This window comes from Nerophis lumbriciformis, linkage group LG24 (assembly GCF_033978685.3).
Source record: "Nerophis lumbriciformis linkage group LG24, RoL_Nlum_v2.1, whole genome shotgun sequence".
In the NCBI taxonomy this organism is placed as follows: domain Eukaryota; kingdom Metazoa; phylum Chordata; class Actinopteri; order Syngnathiformes; family Syngnathidae; genus Nerophis; species Nerophis lumbriciformis.
The window spans coordinates 18356004-18378732 of NC_084571.2; the positions used below are offsets into that span (position 1 = coordinate 18356004).

General features: G+C 45.8%; 1 protein-coding gene across 5 annotated transcripts in view; it reads right to left on the bottom strand.

Annotated features, from left to right (window-relative positions):
• Window positions 1-22729, bottom strand: part of wdfy3 (WD repeat and FYVE domain containing 3) — a 148500-nt gene that overhangs the window by 27437 nt on the left and 98334 nt on the right. For 3 of the 5 annotated variants that reach the window (XM_072915983.1, XM_072915979.1, XM_072915980.1), the window contains 19 exons: window positions 20270-20390; window positions 19987-20204; window positions 18508-18704; window positions 18303-18437; window positions 18047-18226; window positions 17756-17989; window positions 17591-17690; window positions 16347-16507; window positions 15540-15769; window positions 15373-15482; window positions 14398-14580; window positions 12446-12603; window positions 12294-12371; window positions 11996-12223; window positions 6562-6730; window positions 6321-6484; window positions 5918-6066; window positions 357-477; window positions 198-283 (listed from right to left, as the gene is read on the bottom strand). In XM_072915983.1, coding sequence (XP_072772084.1) covers window positions 198-283; window positions 357-477; window positions 5918-6066; window positions 6321-6484; window positions 6562-6730; window positions 11996-12223; window positions 12294-12371; window positions 12446-12603; window positions 14398-14580; window positions 15373-15482; window positions 15540-15769; window positions 16347-16507; window positions 17591-17690; window positions 17756-17989; window positions 18047-18226; window positions 18303-18437; window positions 18508-18704; window positions 19987-20204; window positions 20270-20390 — 3022 coding nt within the window. The remainder of the gene's footprint in view (window positions 1-197; window positions 284-356; window positions 478-5917; window positions 6067-6320; window positions 6485-6561; window positions 6731-11995; window positions 12224-12293; window positions 12372-12445; window positions 12604-14397; window positions 14581-15372; window positions 15483-15539; window positions 15770-16346; window positions 16508-17590; window positions 17691-17755; window positions 17990-18046; window positions 18227-18302; window positions 18438-18507; window positions 18705-19986; window positions 20205-20269; window positions 20391-22729) is intronic. The other 2 variants (XM_072915982.1, XM_072915981.1) reach the window with 2 other exon arrangements.

Here is a 22729-nt window from a genome sequence, read left to right on the forward strand (position 1 = left end):
CTCATACAGCAAACATTCACTCATACAGCAAACATTCACTCATACAGCAAACATTCACTCATACAGCAAACATTCATTCATTCATGCAGCAAACATTCACTCATACAGCAAACATTCCTTCATACAGCAAATTTTCATTCATACAGAAAACATTCATTCATTCATACAGCCAACATTCACTCATATAGGACAAGTACCTTTGGTAGACTTTGTTGCGGACTCCCTTCTGGAAGGCCAGCAGGTAGTTCCTGCCGTCAGCAGAGAAGACTTCCACTGCCATGGGCTGCACACACACAACACGTTTAAGCTAACTAAGCACGCTCTGGTCAAGGCAAGAAGTGCTAACAGGAAGTCACCTGCAGCAGGTAGCGTCTCTTGTGCACTTCCTTGATGTCCTCGTAGGCAAAGATGCTGCACGTTCTCTTCAGCTGACTCTGACCTTGTCTGGCTCCTCGCGGGATGATAGCCTCCTGCAAACTACACAATGACACCTCATCACAATAATGGCATCACACAGGTCTCCATTATTATTATTATTATTATTATTATTATTATTATTATTATTACTATCATAAGGATAATAATGACACTGTCACAGAGGCATTGCTGCAACAATTCCTCCATTAATATTATTATTATTCCTGTGCACTTAAGATGTGACTTTAAGGTTTTACTACTTAGGTATAAAATACTAAAGGGTCTAGCTCCATCCTATCTTGCTGATTGTATTGTACCATATGTCCCAGCAAGAAATCTGCGTTCTAAGAACTTATTAGTGATTCCCAGAGCCCAAAAAAGTCTGCGGGCTATAGAGTGTTTTCTATTGGGGCTCCGGTACTCTGGAATGTTCTAGCAATAACAGTTAGAGATGCTACCTCAGTAGAAGCATTTAAGTCCCATCTTAAAACTCATTTGTATACTCTAGCCCAGGGGTCAGCAACACGGTGCCCGCGGGCACCAGGTAGCCCGTAAGGACCAGATGAGTAGCCCGCTGGCCTGTTCCAAAAATAGCTCAAATAGCAGCACTTACCAGTGAGCTGCCTCTATTTTTAAAATGTTATTTATTTACTAGCAAGCTGGTCTCGCTTTGCTTGACATTTTTAATTCTAAGAGAGACAAAACTCAAATAGAATTTGAAAATCCAAGAAAATATTTTAAAGACTTGGTCTTCACTAACTGACTAAGAAACAGATAACAGATTTGGTGTCCAGTTCAAAGTGTGACATGATTTATTTAAACATTTTAGAGTTGATTTTTGTATTTTACATGAGTTATTATTTGTACAAACATGGTGCAAAGTAATTCATGATTTGTTAAAAAATGTTAGTGGCTAGCTAGTTAAAATGGAATATTGTGATTTTTCAAGACTGTCTTAGAAGTGATCATTTGAAAATGTTAAATTTGAAAAATGTGCACTTAGAGAAAATATAAAAATAAAATGTTGCATATTGATATTTATCTGTTTCTATATATATTTATTGTGAGAAATCATTAAGATGATCAGTGTTTCCACAAAGATAAATATCATTAATTATTAATAATAACTCCTCTCTGAGCTGCCACCTTAACGTGGTAGAGGAGTTTGCGTGTCCCAATGATCCTAGGAGCTATGTTGTCCGGGGGCTTCTATGCCCCCTGGTATGGTCTCCCAAGGCAAACTGGTCCTAGGTGAGGGATCAGACAAAGAGCAGCTCGAAGACCTCTATGAAGAACACAAACAAAGAACCCAGATTTCCCTCGCCCGGACGCGGGTCACCGGGGCCCCCCTCTGGAGCCAGGCCCGGAGGTGGGGCACGATGGCGAGCGCCTGGTGGCCGGGCCTGTCCCCATGGGGCCCGGCCGGGCACAGCCCGAAGAGGCAACGTGGGTCCCCCCTCCAATGGGCTCACCACCCATAGCAGGGGCCATAGAGGTCGGGTGCAGTGTGAGCTGGGCGGCAGCCGAAGGCAGGGCACTTGGCGGTCCGATCCTCGGCTACATAAGCTAGCTCTTGGGACGTGGAACGTCACCTCGCTGGGGGGGAAGGAGCCTGAGCTAGTGCGTGAGGTGGAGAAGTTCCGGCTAGATATAGTCGGACTCACTTCGACGCACAGCAAGGGCTCTGGAACCAGTTCTCTTGAGAAGGGCTGGACTCTCTTCCACTCTGGCGTTGCCGGCAGTGAGAGGCGACGGGCTGGGGTGGCAATTCTTGTTGCCCCCCGGCTCAAAGCCTGCACGTTGGAGTTCAACCCGGTGGACGAGAGGGTAGCCTCCCTCCGCCTGCGGGTGGGGGGGACGGGTCCTGACTGTTGTTTGCGCTTACGCGCCAAACGGCAGCTCAGATTACCCACCCTTTTTGGATTCACTCGAGGGAGTACTTGAGAGTGCTCCCCCGGGTGATTCCCTTGTTCTACTGGGGGACTTCAACGCTCATGTTGGCAACGACAGTGAAACCTGGAGAGGCGTGATTGGGAAGAATGGCCGCCCGGATCTGAATCCGAGTGGTGTTTTGTTATTGGACTTTTGTGCTCGTCACAGATTGTCAATAACAAACACCATGTTCAAACATAAGGGTGTCCATATGTGCACTTGGCACCAGGACACCCTAGGCCGCAGTTCCATGATCGACTTTGTAGTTGTGTCATCGGATTTGCGGTCTCATGTTTTGGACACTCGGGTGAAGAGAGGGGCGGAGCTTTCTACCGATCACCACCTGGTGGTGAGTTGGCTGCGATGGTGGGGGAGGATGCCGGACAGACCTGGCAGGCCCAAACGCATTGTGAGGGTTTGCTGGGAACGCCTGGCAGAGTCTCCTGTCAGAGAGAGTTTCAATTCCCACCACCGGAAGAACTTTGAACATGTCACAAGGGAGGTGCTGGACATTGAGTCCGAGTGGACAATGTTCCGTACCTCTATTGTCGAGGCGGCCGATTGGAGCTGTGGCCGCAAGGTAGTTGGTGCCTGTCGTGGCGGTAATCCTAGAACCCGTTGGTGGACGCCGGCGGTGAGGGATGCCGTCAGGCTGAAGAAGGAGTCCTATCGGGTTCTTTTGGCTCATGGGACTCCTGAGGCAGCAGACAGGTACCGACAGGCCAAGCGGTGTGCGGCTTCAGTGGTCGCGGAGGCAAAAACTCGGACATGGGAGGAGTTCGGGGAGGCCATGGAATAAGACTTCCGGACGGCTTCGAAGCAATTCTGGACCACCATCCGCCGCCTCAGGAAGGGGAAGCAGTGCAGTGTCAACACCGTGTATGGTGGGGATGGTGCTCTGCTGACCTCGACTGCGGATGTTGTGGATCGGTGGAGGGAATACTTCGAAGACCTCCTCAATCCTACCAGCACGTCTTCCTATGAGGAAGCAGGGCCTGGGGAATCCGTGGTGGGCTCTCCTATTTCTGGGGCTGAGGTTGCCGAGGTAGTTAAAAAGCTCCTCGGTGGCAAGGCCCCGGGGGTGGATGAGATCCGCCCGGAGTTCCTTAAGGCTCTGGATGTTGTGGGGCTGTCTTGGTTGACAAGACTCTGCAACATCGCGTGGACATTGGGGGCGGTACCTCTGGATTGGCAGACCGGGGTGGTGGTTCCTCTCTTTAAGAAGGGGAACCGGAGGGTGTGTTCCAACTATCGTGGGATCACACTCGTCAGCCTTCCCGGTAAGGTCTATTCAGGTGTACTGGAGAGGAGGCTACGCCGGATAGTCGAACCTCGGATTCAGGAGGAACAGTGTGGTTTTCGTCCTGGTCGTGGAACTGTGGACCAGCTCTATACTCTCGGCAGGGTCCTTGAGGGTGCATGGGAGTTTGCCCAACCAGTCTACATGTGCTTTGTGGACTTGGAGAAGGCATTCGACTGTGTACCCCGGGAAGTCCTGTGGGGAGTGCTCAGAGAGTATGGGGTAACGGACTGTCTTATTGTGGCGATTCGCTCCCTGTATAATCAGTGTCAGAGCTTGGTCCGCATTGCCGGCAGTAAGTCGGACACGTTTCCAGTGAGGGTTGGACTCCGTCAAGGCTGCCCTTTGTCACCGATTCTGTTCATAACCTTTATGGACAGAATTTCTAGGCGCAGTCAGGGCGTTGAGGGGATCTGGTTTGGTGGCTGCAGGATTAGGTCACTGCTATTTGCAGATGATGTGGTCCTGATGGCTTCCTTCGGCCAAGATCTTCAGCTCTCACTGGATCGGTTCGCAGCCGAGTGTGAAGCGACTGGGATGGGAATCAGCACCTCCAAGTCCGAGTTTATGGTTCTCTCCCGGAAAAGGGTGGAGTGCCATCTCCGGGTTGGGGAGGAGATCTTGCCCCAAGTGGAGGAGTTCAAGTACCTCGGAGTCTTGTTCACGAGTGGGGGAAGAGTGGATCGTGAGATCGACAGGCGGATCGGTGCGGCGTCTTCAGTAATGCGGACGCTGTATCGATCCGTTGTGGTGAAGAAGGAGCTGAGCCGGATTTACTGGTCGATCTACGTTCCCATCCTCACCTATGGTCATGAGCTTTGGGTCATGACCGAAAGGACAAGATCACGGGTACAAGCGGCCGAAATGAGTTTCCTCCGCCGAGTGGCGGGGCTCTCCCTTAGAGATAGGGTGAGAAGCTCTGTCATCCGGGGGGAGCTCAAAGTAAAGCCGCTGCTCCTCCACATCGAGAGGAGCCAGATGAGGTGGTTCGGGCATCTGGTCAGGATGCCACCCGAACGCCTCCCTAGGAAGGTGTTTCGGGCACGTCCGACCGGTAGGAGGCCACGGGGAAGACCCAGGACACTTTGGGAAGACTATCTCTCCCGGCTGGCCTGGGAACGCCTCGGGATCCCCCGGGAGGAGCTGGACGAAGTGGTTGGGGAGAGGGAAGTCTGGGCTTCCCTGCTTAAGCTGCTGCCCCCGCGACCCGACCTCGGATAAGCGGAAGAAGATGGATGGATGGATGGATTATTATCATAAGGATAATAATGACACTGTCACGGAGGCACTGCTGCAACAATGACTCCATTATTATTATCATCATCATCATCATTACTATTATCATTATTATTGTTATCATTATTATTATTATTATCACCATCATTATTATTATATTTATTATTAAAATAATAATAATAATAATAATAATAATAATTATTATTATTGTCATCATCATTATTATTATTGTTGTTAAACACAATAGGATCTGCTCCGTCAGAAAGTAAAAAGACCTTACAGAAGGATCAAAGTTAGTTAGTAGTAACTTATTTAGCCAGTAATCACTTACAAACTAACCAATTAATTAACAAACCAACCCATTAACTAACTAATTAACTGACTAACTAACCAATTGACCTACCTAAATAACTAACCAATCAACTACCTAATTAACTAACTAACTAACTAACTGAATCACTTGTTCCCTTTGAGACATTGAAAACCTGCAAGTTTAATGAAACCTTTTAGCTATTTTGCTAACTGACTAAAAAAAAACTAACATACAAACTAACCAACTAAATAACCAATTGCCTACTTAAATCATACTTGCCAACCCTCCCGAATTTTTCGGGAGACTCCTGAATTTCAGTGCCTCTCCCGAAAATCTCCCAGGACAACCATTCTCCCGAATTTCTCCCAATTTCCAGCCGGACAACAATATTGGGGGCGTGCCTTAAAGCACCTTATTGCCGTGAAACTTGCCAAGGGACATGTAAGCAAATATTAACATTGCTGTATGTATACTTTTGACCCAGCAGATTTGCTCACATTTTCAGTAGACCCATAATAAATTCATAAAAGAAGCAAACTTCATGAATGTTTTTTGTGACCAACAAGTATGTGCTCCAATCACTCTATCACAAAAAAATAAGAGTTGTAGAAATGATTGGAAACTCAAGACAGCCATGACATTATGTTCTTTACAAGTGTATGTAAACGTTTGACCAAGACTGTATGTATATACAGTAAGATAATAGTAGATGAACATACTTTGCAGGCAGAGTGTCAATGTCCCTGATCTCTCTAGACAGAGTCATGGTGTAACCGTCGATCACGTAGAAGTGTTCCTTGCCGAACAGCAGCAGACCCTCACTGGTGTCCAGACCCTGCACCCGGGCACAGCGGTACATGTGCTGGATCTACACACACACACACACACACACACACACACACACACACACACACACACACACACACACACACACACACACACACACACACACACACACACACACACACACACACACACACACACACACACACACACACACACACTACAGATTAGTGGACAGAAAAACCATCATGTGTCTTCCTATCAACTCATTAAGCTGTGTGTGTCTGTAAATGTGTGTGTGTGTGTGTGTGTGTGTGTGTGTATATGTGTCCGGCGCACCTTCTCTCCCTCCTCCAGGAGGCGCAGCAGGGAGGTGTTGTCAGTACGCTGCTCTTCCTCGGGCCCACCAGACTCCAGCAGCTGGTCCTGGATCTGATCCTGAGCGTCCTCGTCGCCGCCGTCCGCCGTGGAGCGAGACCTCTTGAGGGGAGCCTTGACCAGGCCTGAGGGGAAGACCACACAGACCCAGAGTTAGTGGAGGTTCTCACATTGAAGCAAGTACTTCCTGTGGGTTTCCGACCTTTCACCCTGGCGATTGTGTCCTCGCCGTGCTCGGGCTCGTGCTGCGTGGTCTCGCCCTCAGTGCTGTGCTCCACTGAGTGCTGGTACATGCCAGGGTTCCCTGACAACAGTCGCATGTAGTACTCCTTGCTGTCATAGCTGATGGCACGCCTGTAACGCACCGGCTTCTGTGGAGACATGGCAGTGTGTTATACAGTACTTTATACAGATATATACTGTATACATATATATATACTGTATACATATATATATACACTGTATACATATATATATACTGTATACATATATGTATACAGTATATATATGTATATACACACACACATATATATATATATATATATATATATATATATGTACACACACATATATATGCTGTATATACACACACACACACACACACACACATATATATGTACACATTTTTGTACACTCACGCAGTCACGGGGGAGGACATGCAAACTCCACACAGAAAGATCCCGAGGCCGGGATTGAACTCACGACTACTCAGGACCTTCGTATTGTGAGGCAGACGCACTAACCCTTCTTCCACCGTGATGCCCACACACACCGTGCTGCCCACACACACATATATATATATATACACATTATATATATATATATATATATATATATATATATACATATGTATATATATATATATATATATATATATATATATATACATATATATACACACTAGAGATGCGCGGTTTGCGGACACAACCGCGGAGTCCGCGGATTATCCGCGGATCGGGCGGTTGAAATAAAAAAAAATTAGATTTTATCCGCGGGTCGGGTCGGGCGGTTGAAATAAAAAAAAATTAGATTTTAAATAGATTCAGGCGGGTGGCAGTTAAACCAATTCGGAAATATATATACATAGTTAAATGTTGGTACCCACATACGAAAAACGAGCAGGCACCTGCAGCATATGCCACAACAGAAGAAGAAAAAAAAAAAAGAGATGGACACTTTTACGGAGCGGAGAAGGGACGCCTCGCCGGGGTCCGGGACCGAGGCCCCTTCCCCCGAGAGGGCCCCACCGGGAGCCGTAGCTGAGGCGATCCGCGAGAAGGGCCCGACGCACGTCCAGGGTCACCACCGCACCGACACCCCGCCTCGTCCGCCTTCGCCGTGGCCGGCGTCACGCGCAGCAGGTAAGCAGCTTACCTGCCCGCCACCCCCGTGGCCGGGGGCTCGTAACAGGGGTCACTCCGCGCGCTCCGCCCGCGCAGCTTACCTGCCCGCCACCCCTGTTGCCGGGGGCGCGTAACAGGGGTCACTCCGCGCGCAGTGCGCTCACGAAAGGGGTGGGGCTCACCCTGGTTGATATAGACAGCAGGACGGTGGCCATGGAAGTCGGAACCCGCTAAGGAGTGTGTAACAACCCACCTGCCAAATCAACTAGCCCTGAAAATGGATGGTGCTGGAGCGTCGGGCCCATGCCCGGCCGTCGCCGGCAGCGAGACGCGTTTGGAGGTGCGCTCAGCGCGGCTCCCATATGATTGCGCACTGGTGTGCGTCTGGGCCGTGACAGCGTGGCACGCGAATGTCTGTACTGCATTGGATCAGTCTCCTTTCTTTAACAGGCAAAAGCTTTATAACCTCACTAATGCCTTGCATCGTCTATATTAGATATATAACAACGGGCGGGTGCGGTTCTGATTAAATGTTAGATCAGGTGGATGGCGGATGGTTGACGACTTTCTGATGCGGTTGCGGATGAAATAATTGCCTATCCGCGCATCTCTAATACACACACATATATATATACACACATATATATATACATATATATATACACACATATATATATATACACACATATATATATATATACACACACATATATATATATACACACATATATATGTACACACATTATATGTACACATATATATATATACACACATATATATGTACACACATTATATGTACACACATACATACATATATATATATATATATATATATATATATATATATATATATATATATACATATATATATATATATATATATATATATATATATATATATATATATATATATATATATATATATATATATATATACACATACAGTGCATGCATACATAAATACATACATATGAATGATGAGTAATAAATGAGTGAATGAATGACTCTATGTCAAGGTACCTGAGCAGGTGCTCTCTCACCTTGATAGTCGTTAGAGGTGTTCCTAACGAGGTACCTGAGCAGGTGCTCCCTGACCTAGATAATTGTTAGCGGTGTCCCTAACGAGGTACTTGAGCAGGTGCTCTCTCACCTTTAAATCGTTGGAGGTGTTCTTAACGAGGCACCTGAGCAGGTGCTCCCTCACCTTTAAGTGGTTATAGGCAACATTCCCTCTAAGGTGCGCGCCTGCGCAATTGCGCACTGCTCAAGCGTCCTCTGCGCACAGCAAATATATGCCGCGCACCAAATCAAATACCATCTGAATTCTAAACAAAATAAACACATTTATTCGGTGTAATTTTGCAATGCAACTCTGAGTGACAGTGACAACAACGGCCCTAACGGTGTTCGTCAACACCGTTCAATTGAACACCGTTCAATTATTGTAACGTCCATCGAGATGCTTCGAGGACGGGAATTATATCGATCACTTTATTGAGCAAAACAGTTTATATTCGGCCATAACCACACCAAAAACATGAGTAAAACACTTCTATCTCGAAAAACTAGTCATTTTCTGCCGTACAAACCAGGCCAAAACCAACTTTCATCTGTCACCAACACGCATACCACTAAGCCACTGGTGCGTTTATGGCCACACAAAAAGTCAGACAAGTCAAACACCACACAAAGTTACACTATGACTCCTCAGTCATATGTGTGCTTATTCTACTGTCATTTATTATTAATGTTAATTTATTTATATTAATCATGGAATGCTGTTACTCGAGAAAGTTACAGGAATGCACACTTCATCCTATGCTTACATTTCATTGTGCAACTTGAGGATGTTTAAGGGGAACTAAATGTGATCTCTGAAAGGGGTACAAATGATTTCCAAAGCAGGACCCCCACCCAGACATATTGTACAATACTAATCCATAACTTATGAAAAACAAGATTTATTTTCTTTTCATTACAAGTGTGCCAAATCACTAATATTACAAAATAATCTCATGAAAATGACTCCTCTCATTTGAGTGTTATTATAAAAGATTGGTTTGAGACAGGTGTGCTGCTGGTATTGCCACGTGTGATGTTGCTCACATGTGCTCCACTGAATGCTCAGGGAGTTTTTATGTTTGCTCAGACACATGAACAATTAGAGGAACATTGGTTATAGGTGTTCCTAACGAGGCACCTGAGCAGGTGCTCCCTCACCTTCAAGTTGTAATAGGTGCTCCCTCACCTTTAAGTGGTTATAGGTGTTCCTAACGAGGCACCTGAGCAGGTGCTCCCTCACCTTTAAGTAGTAATAGGTGTTCCTAACGAGGCACCTGAGCAGGTGCTGTCTCACCTTTAAGTGGTTATAGGTGTTCCTAACGAGGCACCTGAGCAGGTGCTCTCTCACCTTTAAGTGGTTATAGGTGTTCCTAAGGAGGCACCTGAGCAGGTGCTCTCTCACCTTGAAGTCGTTGGAGGTGTTCCTAACGAGGCACTTGAGCAGGTGCTCCCTAACCTTTAAGTAAATAAATGATAAATGGGTTGTACTTGTATAGCGCTTTTCTACCTTCAAGGTACTCAAAGCGCTTTGACACTACTTCCACATTTACCCATTCACACACACATTCACACACTGATGGAGGGAGCTGCCATGCAAGGCACTAACCAGCACCCATCAGGAGCCAGGGTGAAGTGTCTTGCTCAGGACACAACGGACATGACGAGGTTGGTACTAGGTGGGGATTGAACCAGGGACCCTCGGGTCGCGCACGGCCATTCTTCCACTGCGCCACGCCGTCCCCAGTGGTTATAAATGTTCCTAACGAGGCACCTGAGCAGGTGCTCCCTCACCTTTAAGTGGTTATAGGTGTTCCTAACGAGGCACCTGAGCAGGTGCTCTCTCACCTTTAAGTCGTTATAGGTTTTCCTAACGAGGCACCTGAGCAGGTGCTCTCTCACCTTTAAGTGGTTATAGGTGTTCCTAACGAGGCACCTGAGCAGGTGCTCTCTCACCTTTAAGTGGCTATAGGTGTTTCTAACGAGGCACCTGAGCAGGTGCTCTCTCACCTTTAAGTGGTTATAGGTGTTCCTAACGAGGCACCTGAGCAGGTGCTCTCTCACCTTTAAGTCGTTGGAGGTGCTCCTAACGAGACACCTGAGCAGGTGCTCCCTCACCTTTAAGTGGTTATAGGTGTTCCTAACGAGGCACCTGAGCAGGTGCTCCCTCACCTTTAAGTGGTAATAAGTGTTCCTAATGAGACACCTGAGCAGGTGCTCTCTCACCTTTAAGTGGTTATAGGTGTTCCTAACGAGGCACCTGAACAGGTGCTCTCTCTCACCTTTAAGTGGTTATAGGTGTTCCTAACGAGGCACCTGAGCAGGTGCTCTCTCACCTTTAAGCGGTTATAGGTGTTCCTAACGAGGCACCTGAGCAGGTGCGCTCTCACCTTTAAGCGGTTATAGGTGTTCCTAACGAGGCATCTGAGCAGGTGCTCCCTCACCTTTAAGTCGTTAGAGGTGTTCCTAACGAGGCACCTGAACAGGTGCTCCCTCACCTTTAAGTGGTTATAGGTGTTCCTAATGAGGCACCTGAGCAGGTGCTCCCTCACCTTTAAGTGGTTATAGGTGTTCCTAATGAGGCACTTGAGCAGGTGCTCCCTCACCTTTAAGTGGTTATAGGTTTTCCTAATGAGGCACCTGAGCAGGTGCTCCCTCACCTTTAAGTGGTTATAGGTGTTCCTAACGAGGCACCTGAGCAGGTGCTCTCTCACCTTTAAGCGGTTATAGGTGTTCCTAATGAGGCACCTGAGCAGGTGCTCCCTCACCTTTAAGTGGTTATAGGTGTTCCTAACGAGGCACCTGAGCAGGTGCTCTCTCACCTTTAAGCGGTTATAGGTGTTCCTAACGAGGCACCTGAGCAGGTGCGCTCTCACCTTTAAGCGGTTATAGGTGTTCCTAACGAGACATCTGAGCAGGTGCTCCCTCACCTTTAAGCCGTTGGAGATATTCCTAACGAGGCACCTGAACAGGTGCTCCCTCACCTTTAAGTGGTTATAGGTGTTCCTAATGAGGCACCTGAGCAGGTGCACCCTCACCTTTAAGTGGTTATAGGTGTTCCTAAAGAGGCACCTGAGCAGGTGCTCCCTCAGTTTTAAGTGGTTATAGGTGTTCCTAACGAGGCACCTGAGCAGGTGCTCTCTCACTTTTAAGTGGTTATAGGTGTTCCTAACGAGGCACCTGAGCAGGTGCTCCTTCACTTTTAAGTGGTTATAGGTGTTCCTAAGGAGGTACCTGTGCGGGGTTGCAGTTCTCCGTGTCAGGCATGTAGGGGTAGTGGATGTAGAACATGTCGTTGCGCACCATCTTCTTCCTCATGCGACACGGACCCTCCGTCATCTCCAGCATGAACTTGTCCAGGTGCGAGCCGATGGGGGGTCCCCACAGGCCGCGCTCCCGCAGCAGCTCGTACTCGATGGCCGCCCACTCCTCCGTCACGTACTTCAGGGCGTTCTGCTGGCGCTGGCGGACGCAGACGACCACGTGTTAGACAAATGTCACCATCCAATATTGTCATGAAGGCGCGTGGCACCTCTTGATGTTCCTTGTACTGCATGGCCACCAGGTCTCGGACCACGGCGATGTGCGTGAACATCCACTGGAAAGCTTCCTGTTGGCGCGCCAAGGAAACATTGTCGTTGCTGAGTGAGAAGGGCGAGGGGGCATGGCCAAGGCGGAGCTGACCTGTGCCGAGAGACTGTTCTTGTTCAGGCTGTTCTCCTTCTTGTGACGCCGCACGCCTGTCAGCTTGGACAGGGCGAAGCCGCTGCTCACGCGGGACAGCTTGGACTGGCTGGCCGGCGCCACCGCCTCGCCACGACTGATGCACTTTTTCTCGTGAACTGAGGAGGACACAAACCGCAATCAACACCCTCTCTGCACCTATACACCAAGATTTCTTGACCATAGGGTTTGAGACCAAAGGTTTTTTATATATATATATATATATATATATATATATATATATATATATATATATATGTATATATATGTATATATATATATATATATGTATATATATATATATGTATATATATATGTATATATATATATATATATGTATATATATATATATGTATATATATATATGTATATATATATATGTATATATATATATATGTATATGTATATATATATATATGTATATATATATGTATATATATATATATATATGTATATATATATATATGTATATATATATATGTATATATATATATGTGTATATGTATATGTATATATATATATATATATATATATGTATATATATATATGTGTATATGTATATGTATATATATATATGTATATGTATATATATATGTATATATATATATATATATGTATATATATGTTTTTTTGCACTAAGACTAGGGAAGGTTGTTTGCATTGGGTCATACAAATAAATGCTGTGCAAGGGTTCACTCACAATTAAAGGTCATTGACCTGAATTACTCACACTGCCCTGTATATGGCAACTAAATAACATCATCCCATTTAACAAACTTTTAAATGAATGCAATTTTGAGACAACAGGAAGTTGAATAAATAAAACAGGAAATTGAATAATAAATAATACAGGAAGTTGAACAGATCATTAACACAGGAAATTGAATAAATAATACAGTAAGTTGAATAATAAATAATACAGGAAGTTGAACAGATCAATAACACAGGAAGTTGAATAATAAGGAAGTTGAATAGATCAATAATACAGGAAGTTGAATAGATCAATAACACAGGAAGTTGAATAAATAATTAATACAGTAAGTTGAATAATAAATAATACAGGGAGTTGAATAGGTCAATATTCAGGAAGTTGCATAGATCAATAACACAGAAAGTTGAATAAATAATACAGTAAGTTGGATAATAAATAATACAGGAAGTTGAATAGATCAATAATACAGGAAGTTGACTAGATAATACAGGAAGCTGAATAATAAATAATACAGGAAGTTAAATAGATCAATAATTCAGGTAGTTGAATAAATAAATAATACAGGAAGTTGAATAATAAATAATACAGGAAGTTGAATAGATCAATAATACAGGAAGTTGAATAGATCAATAATTCAGGAAGTTGAATAAATAAATAATACAGGAAGTTGAATAATGAATAATACAGGATACAGGAAGTTGAATAATAATACAGGAAGTTGAATAGATCAATAATACAGGAAGTTGAATAATAAATAATACAGGAAGTTGAACAGATCAATAATACAGGAATTTGAGTAGATCAATAATACAGGAAGTTGACTAGATCAATATTACAAGAAGTTGAATAGATCAATAATGCAGGAAGTTGAATAATAAATAATACAGTAAGTTCAATAGATCAATAATACAGGAAGTTAAATAGATCTATAATACAGGAAGTTGAACAGATCAATAATACAGTAAGTTGAATAATAAATAATACAGGAAGTTGAATAGATCTATAATACAGGAAGTTGAATAGATCAATAATACAGTAAGTTGAATAATAAATAATACAGGAAGTTGAATAGATCAATAATACAGGAAGTTGAATAATAAATAATACAGGAAGTTGAACAGATCAATACTACAGGAAGTTGAATAGATCAATAATGGTGTTGAATGTGAGGAATAGGTGCAGGTGTGAGTAAGCTCCTCACCCAGGTGGTTCTGCCAGCTCTTGAGGGCAGGCTCCTCCAGGGCGGGCCGGGCGGTGCTGATGTCCACGTGTCCTCTGTCATTGCAGGGCAGGGACACCTTGAAGATGTCCTCAAGCATCTGACGCTTGCTGTGCATTAACTCTGTCCACACCCGGTTCACCGCCTTCAGCAGCAGCTGCCGCCCTGCAAGCAGCTCAGTCAACGCATGCTAAATAATAATAATAATAATAATAATAACAATAACAATAAATATATTATATTTTGGTGTACAATCTTAATGTGTGAATGTTTGGACAATCACACAATAATAATAATAATAACAATAATAATATTGATAATAATAATAATAATAATAATAATAATAATGATAATAGATTGTATTTTGGTGTGCAATCTAATTGTGTGAATGTTTGGACAGTCGCACAATAATAATAACAATAATAATAACAATAATAATAATAATAATAAATAATTTGTATTTTGGTGTAGAATGTTATTGTGTGAATGTCTGGACATTCACACAATAATAATAATGATAATAATAATAATAATAAAGAATTTGTATTTTGGTGTAGAATGTTACTGTGTGAATGTTTGGACATTCACACAATGAACTCCATAAAGTGTAACAAATGGAGTAGATGAGTTATTGTGGTGTAAACAAATGTCATATTTTGACCAATATTTAAAAATCAAATGTTGATGTTCCTCTTAGACACCTAATAAAGATGCTGCTAAATGAAACACAACATCAAACATTATGTTCCACCTTTCCTACAAAATAATGTTCAACAACAACTTTGTCCAGATGTTGACCGACATTTAACATTCATCTTTAATAACTTCATATCCATCATCGGCTTCCTTGGCGACTAATAATCGGTATCGACCCTGAAAAAAGTGTGTGGGTCCATCTCTGGTGGGTACTTTTGTAGACCACCAGCAGGTACCCCAGCAGGCATTGTGCGTCCTCACCCTCGCTGACGTCGTGGTTGTTAGTGGCATCGTGCTCGCTCTCCGGGGACATCATGACGTGCCAGGTGGTCATCCTGGCCTCCGCCTCCAGGCCGAAGCCCTCCACGCTGCTGCGGACACACCAGGCGGTCAGCGGGGGTGTGAGGGGGTCGCCAGGAGGGACTTACCTGCCCGAGTGCAGGCAGATGAAGCAGTGCGCCAGGCAGGCCACAAAGTCCTGGTCGTGGTTGCCCGGACCCAGCACCAGGTTGCGGTTGACGGTCAGCACCCGCAGGGCGTCCAGCAGCGCCACCTGCTGGGCCACGGTCTTGTGGGGGCGGCACAGTTGGTAGAGAACGGTGCGGTTCAAGCAGTGGTAGATGGGGTCCAGCGACAGACCCTGGGAGCGCCTCTTGGACTGAGGAGAGAAGGTGCACTCGAAATTAATTTCATCTTCTCAAGTAGAACTACACACCACACAAAGTCCATGTGGACACTCTTCTTACTGCATGTGTGTGAAGTAGAACTACACACCACACAAAGTCCATGTGGACACTCTTCTTACTGTGTGTGTGAAGTAGAACTACACACCACACAAAGTCCATGTGGACACTCTTCTTACTGCCTGTGTGAAGTAGAACTACACACCACACAAAGTCCATGTGGACACTCTTCTTACTGCGTGTGTGAAGTAGAACTACACACCACACAAAGTTCATATGGACACTCTTTTTACTGTGTGTGTGTGTGTGTGTGCGTGTGTGTGTGTGTGTGTGTGTGTGTGTGAAGTAGAACTACACACCACACAAAGTCCATGTGGACACTCTTCTTACTGTGTGTGCGTGTAGAACTACACCCTACACAAAGTCCATGTGGACACTCTTCTTACCGTGTCTTCCACCAACAATGACACTATTCAGAAACACTAACACACCATTGGTCAATGCAGCTAGTGAGTGTGCCAGGCACTCACCAGTCCCAGGTGTGTGGTGTACCTGTCCAATGAGCTGCACAATGAAGTCCACCACAAGCTTGGAGTCCTTGTTGAACATCCCCTGCCACAGCTTGTCCACCACGCGCTGGCTGAAGTAGAAGACGTTGTGCACCAGGACCTGGTAGCTGCCCCCGCTGCCCAGCGGCAGTGTGGAGTCCTCGCCTGAAGGGAGGACATGGCGTCACACCTTCTACTTCCTGTATTAATCAACTTTACAGTTCTATCAGAAGGTCACCAGGGCTGTCATGCATGCCATTAATCACAAAAAGAGATCACATTTATCATCTAAACGCAGATTAATCACACTATTTACTTACATAATATGTCATTTACTTGCTACCGTCCCTTTAAGACATTATTTTCATTACAAAATCACCTGCAGGGAGGACGTGGCGTCACACTTTCTACTTCCTGTCTCATGTGTCAACTTTACAGTTGTATCAGAAGGTCATCGGGGCCAACAACAATTACTTTGGGACAAATCATGATCCAGAACCTTGTATTTTTGAGCCCGAACACAAAGAGGATGAACAATAAGTTTTAGAAGCTGAGTGCTAAACGGATGTAACTTTATTGTGACACTACAACATTAGCAGTATTGCATCCTCTTTGGGACATCTTCAAATGACGTGATGTCACTTGTTGCTAGGCAGAATTCATGCGCTTGAATAAATGGATTATGGAGATTCTTTATCTACGTGATGTCACTTCTTGTAGGCAGAATTCATGCGCTTGAATAAATTGATTATGGAGATTCTTTATTTTCGTAATGTCACTTGTTGCTAGGCAGAATTTACGCGCTTGAATAAATGGATTATGGTGATTCTTTATCTTGGTGATGTCACTTGTTGGTAGGCAGAATTCATGCTTTTGAATAAATTGATTATGGAGATGCTTTATCTTCTTGATGTCACTTGTTGCTAGGCAGAATTCATGTGCTTGAATAAATTGATTATGAAGATTTTTTATCTTGGTGATGTCACTTGTTGCTAGGCAGAATTCATGCGCGTGAATAAATGGATTATGGACATTCTTTATCTTGGTGATGTCACTTGTTGCTAGGCAGAATTCATGCGCTTGAATCAACTGATTTTGGAGATTTTTTTATCTTCGTGATGTCACTTGTTGCTAGGCAGAATTCATTTGCTTGAATAAATTGATTATGGAGCTTCTTTATCTTGGTGATGTCACTTGTTGCTAGGCAGAATTCATGCACATGAATTAAAAAGTGCCTTTTGTTCTCACCGAGTAGGACGTCAGCGGCCAGTAGGTGCTCCATGACCCCGTCCAGGAGGTTGGACTGGAACTCCTTCTGCTGGGTTCTGGTGGAACGCTCCGGAGACGCCTGACAGGAAAACGTGCGGTCAGGCTGGCGTGGAAACGACCGACAAAGACGGGCGCAGGACGTACCTCCAGCAGCAGGTCGATGACGGGCGTCTGCTTGCTGGCAGGCGTCATGCACAGGTTGTCCATGATGAGCGCCCGCATGAAGTCCAGGACATACTTCTTGGCCGGGTGGTTGGTTAGCGAGGTCTTGGCGCCCACGTTGCAGTACTCCGACTGGCTGCGGTTCATCCCAGAGTCCCCGGCGAAGGCCTTGAACTCCTCGATGGGCGAGCTGGCTTCGTCGTCCAGGTCGCTGACCTGGGACACGGAGAGGTCTGTGGGCGGGGAAATGAGCTCATTTGCATAAAGACTTACCATCTCGGAGTACGGCCGCATGTTGAACGGGAAGACGGCGGCGGCCAAGGCGCACAGGAAGTCGGGGCTGTGCCACATGGGCGCCAGGTCGGGCACGTTGTGGTAGAGATAGCGAAAGAACTGCATGAGGGTCACCGGGTACTCCCTCAGCCAAGACCCCTCCTCCTCGGACTGCCAGGGCTGAAGGACGCAGCACAGGAGTCCGGTTAGCCTTCACGCCGGCTAGCTAACCTTCAGCGGCGGCGGCAAGCGTCACCAGGTTGAGCATGCTGCGCAGCATGGCGAGCAGCAGGAAGGCAGCCTCGGTGCACACGCTGTGGATTGAGCCCACCACCGTCCCGCTGGAGGCCTGCAGGCCGAAGATGAAGGTCCAGATGGAGTCCAGGTCAAACTGAGGAGAGAAGAGACTTGTTGGTGTGTCCCCAGGTGAGGTGGGAAGAGTCAGAGGAGGGCGTACTGACATGTACCTGCAGGCTGTCCGGCAGCTGGCTGACCGGCTGCTGCAGGAAGAGCGCCATCAGCAGGAAGTAGAGCTCCGGCACGCTGGTGTGCTTGGGCAGCAGCGTCTGCAGCACCGGGAACCCCGGGAAGTGGCAGGCGTCCCGGTTGATCTCACGCAGGGTGGAGCGCCCCCCGGCGCTGCGGCCCACGTTGAAACCTGGAGGGAGCAGACGGTCAGTTGGACGTCGCTGCTGGCGACCAGTCCGAGGAAAGTGAGAATACGCTGCTCATAAACGCATTTTAACACACCTGCTCTGCCAGAGAGTAAAAACACGTGGCAGGAGGAGTCAGTGTTGCCAACTTTTTAGTGACAGGCGACGCCATCTTGTTTGTGTCATTCATATAGAAAGCGACAGAAGAAAGTCACATTTTTTGTGATTTCTGATCAGTCGTTAGGGCGCCAACAGGACTTCTGTGTGGAAGTTTGTCCAGGCCGTAACCAATTATTCCCATTGTCATGATTTTTGCGTGTGCGAGTTTGCTTCACGAGACCAAGTTTCTATTTACGAACCCAGTTAAAGTCAAATTTTTTGTGATTTCTGATGAGTCGTGAGGGCGCCAACAGGACTTCTGTGTGGAAGTTTGTCCAGGCCGGAACCAATTATTCATATTTACATGATTTTTGTGTGTGCGAACTTGTTTTCACGAAGCCAAGTTTTCATGTACGAACCCTGTTCAAGAGCCAATTACCGCATGGAACCACGAGCTGCGCAAGCTAGCGCTCCAATCAGCTAAACAGACTCAATAACTCCACGGTGACACTTTGGTGGATTTACTGAGGAATTTGTGAAACTGAAACAATACAAAAAGAATGCCATTATAAGTTAATACTTATAGACATATTAGCATATTCGCTAATGCTAAAAGCGCTAGCTTGATTACATTACGATATCACGTACAAATGAGCATGAAAACACTCCCACAGACATCACACATGAGACGGCTTCGTAGGTAAGAATTGCTTTAGTTATATTGTAAAACTTGCAAAGGATTCTCGGAGCGATGAACGAAGAATCCATGCGAGTAGCCTCGCTATGGACGGCTAGAAGACAGTACTTCCGATAGGTACATAGCTCAGTCTACACAGAAGCGCAATGTAAATTGGTCCAAAAGAAGGTTGAGTGTAAAGCGTTTGATACATGGCTGCCACCTGCAGGATTGGAGTGGCACTGCGTGCAGCGTATTCCCAGACTAAGCGGGATGCTATCTAGCGCTACTTCCCGCTAGAAGACAGTTGGACCCGGGGGACCACTGGGGACTACGAAGGTGCAGGGTCAAGAAAGGAGAGAACCAACCCTTGTGCGCGTGGCGCACCAAATGTGCGGCTTTCTGCTGAGCGAACGACGGCCAACCCCGGCGGAGAGCGTTAGCAGAGTGAGCATCTGCCAGGCCATAGGGCAAGGTCAAGGTCTTGTGGACGCGGGCGGAGCTGCACTCACCCAGCACCGTGCCGATCTTGTTGGTGAGGACAGAGTCGGTGTGGTCCAGCCAGCCCCCGCCACACAGGCCCTCCTTGAAGCGGTTGAGGATGGACTGGTTGGAGAGCAGGACCACCAGGATCCACAAAGCCGCCACCACCGTGCTGGAGTGCAGGTGCTCCTCCATGAACATGAGCAGCCAGTCGAAGCCCAGCGTACGCACCAGTTCCTCACACGCCCTGCAGGGGGAGACACAGGTGTTTATATGTCATACAGGACCTGCTGGACCAGGTGGCGGTCCTACTGGGCGTTGACGCTGCACTTCTCCTTGCTGGTGAACAGCAGGCACAGCAGGTTGTCCAGCAGGCGGTTCCTCAGCAGGATGAGGTTGGCCGACAGGAGGCCACCAAAGTCCTCCTCGGTACCTGGAGAAGGAAAGGTGGTTACGAGTTCATTTCGCTCAAATGTCAGGGGGGAGGAGCCACAGCCACAACTGCGTGTTGGGATCCATCATCAGCCCTGCACTACACATGGAAAACTTAGCTAACGTGCGCTAGCATGCTAAAATCCTCACAAGCATGATAACGTTTTTTCCTGGCTTTTTAGCTCATTTTGTATGTTTACACCTACAAATATTTCCTCCTAGCATGCTAACATGTTATACTAGCTGTTTAACCTGATAACCATGCTTTTTGATACTTGGCCACATCTTAGAAGTATGCTAACGTCACTTATATTAGCATTTGAACTTTTTATTTTTTACAAACTTTTTAACAAGTATTGTATGTTATGTATAAAAATTATGCCTTTTAATACTTGCCGCCTTCTATGCTAACTTGTCCTGTATCATCATACTGACATTAGCATGCTAATGTTTTATGCTAACTCTTCTACCGAGTGGGGACCCTACATTACTACACAATATGACCTTGTGGGGACCCTACATTACTACACAATATGACCTTGTGGGGACCATACATTACTACACAATATGACCTTGTGGGGACCACACTTATTACACAATATGACCTTGTGGGGACCCTACATTACTACACAATATGACTTTGTGGGGACCCTACATTACTACACAATATGACCTTGTGGGGACCCTACATTACTACACAATATGACCTTGTGGGGACCCTACATTACTACACAATATGACCTTGTGGGGACCCTACATTACTACACATTATGACCTTGTGGGCACCCAACATTACTACACAATATGACTTTGTGGGGACTGTAAATTACTACACAATATGGCCTTGTGGGGACCCTACATTACTGCACAATATGACCTTGCGGGGACCTTACATTACTACACAATATGACCTTGTGGGAACCCTACATTACTACACAATATGACATTGTGGGGACCCTACATTACTACACAATATGACTTTGTGGGGACTGTAAATTACTACACAATATGGCCTTGTGGGGACCCTACATTACTGCACAATATGACCTTGCGGGGACCTTACATTACTACACAATATGACCTTGTGGGAACCCTACATTACTACACAATATGACATTGTGGGGACCCTACATTACTACACAAATATGACCTTATGGGGACCCTACATTACTACACAATATGACCTTGTGGGGACCCTACATTACTACACGATATGGCCTTGTGGGGATCCTACATTACTACACAATATGGCCTTGTGGGGACCCTACATTACTACACAATATGGGCTTGTGGGGACCCTACATTACTGCTACCGTTAGCTGTAGCGAGCTAACAAGCCCAGCTTATAGCAGCCCTAAGCGGCCTACAAGCAACGGTTAACTGGTTGAGACGCATAATAGATTTAGCCCTTTAGCTAGTCCTACATCCCAGTCTACCTGGGCACTACACTTGAGTCATTGAGGACTCCATCACCCGAAACATAAAGCTTAGCAAACCAGCCACAATTAAGTGTATTCCCAGGGCACCTGACATTGAAGCTAATCTTAGGGCGCTAACTCACAACAGGCCTAGTAAACACGCACGACAGGCTAATCGCACCACTAGCTATGCGAACATAATTGTACACGTTGGCTCCAATGACACTAGGATGAGACAGTCAGAGATGTCAAAGAGGAACATAGCTAGGACTTCTAATCTCGCTAGAAAGATGTCCAGGCATCGAGTACTTGTCTCTGGCCCCCTGCCTGCGAGAGGCAATGATGAGAGATATAGCAGATTAGTCTCGCTTAACATGTGGCTGGCTAGTTTTTGTAGACAACAGGGACTAACGTTTATTGATAATTGGCCCTCTTTCTGGGGCAAACCGGGCTTGTTGATGAGAGACGGCCTTCACCCTAACCAGGAAGGCGCCATCATCCTGTCTAGGAACATCGATTTTTGTTTGAGTCACACTTGACTAACTACACTAGAGCAAACCCGGTCACAGGCAATTACACTGTCTGTTAGTCCGGGTGAGGAGTCAGTTAAGCTAGAACTAGCCAGCGCCAGGCTGGAAAATCCCTGCACACATAGCATTTCTCCTAGAATAATACACAACTCACATAATGTTTTTTTCTGCAGTGACTGTGCCAGAGGTGGACATGCATTCTACTGAGGTGGCAAATTATGGTGCGTTCAGTGTATCGCAGCACCAAGCAAACAATCTGAAGATTCCCGTCATATCAATTCCTAGATATGGTCGAAATTATTTAAAGCGCACTACGCAAAATAAACGCAACATAATTAATATTACTACTACGGATAATTTTAACAAAAACTCCTTAAACAGCCCACTACCTA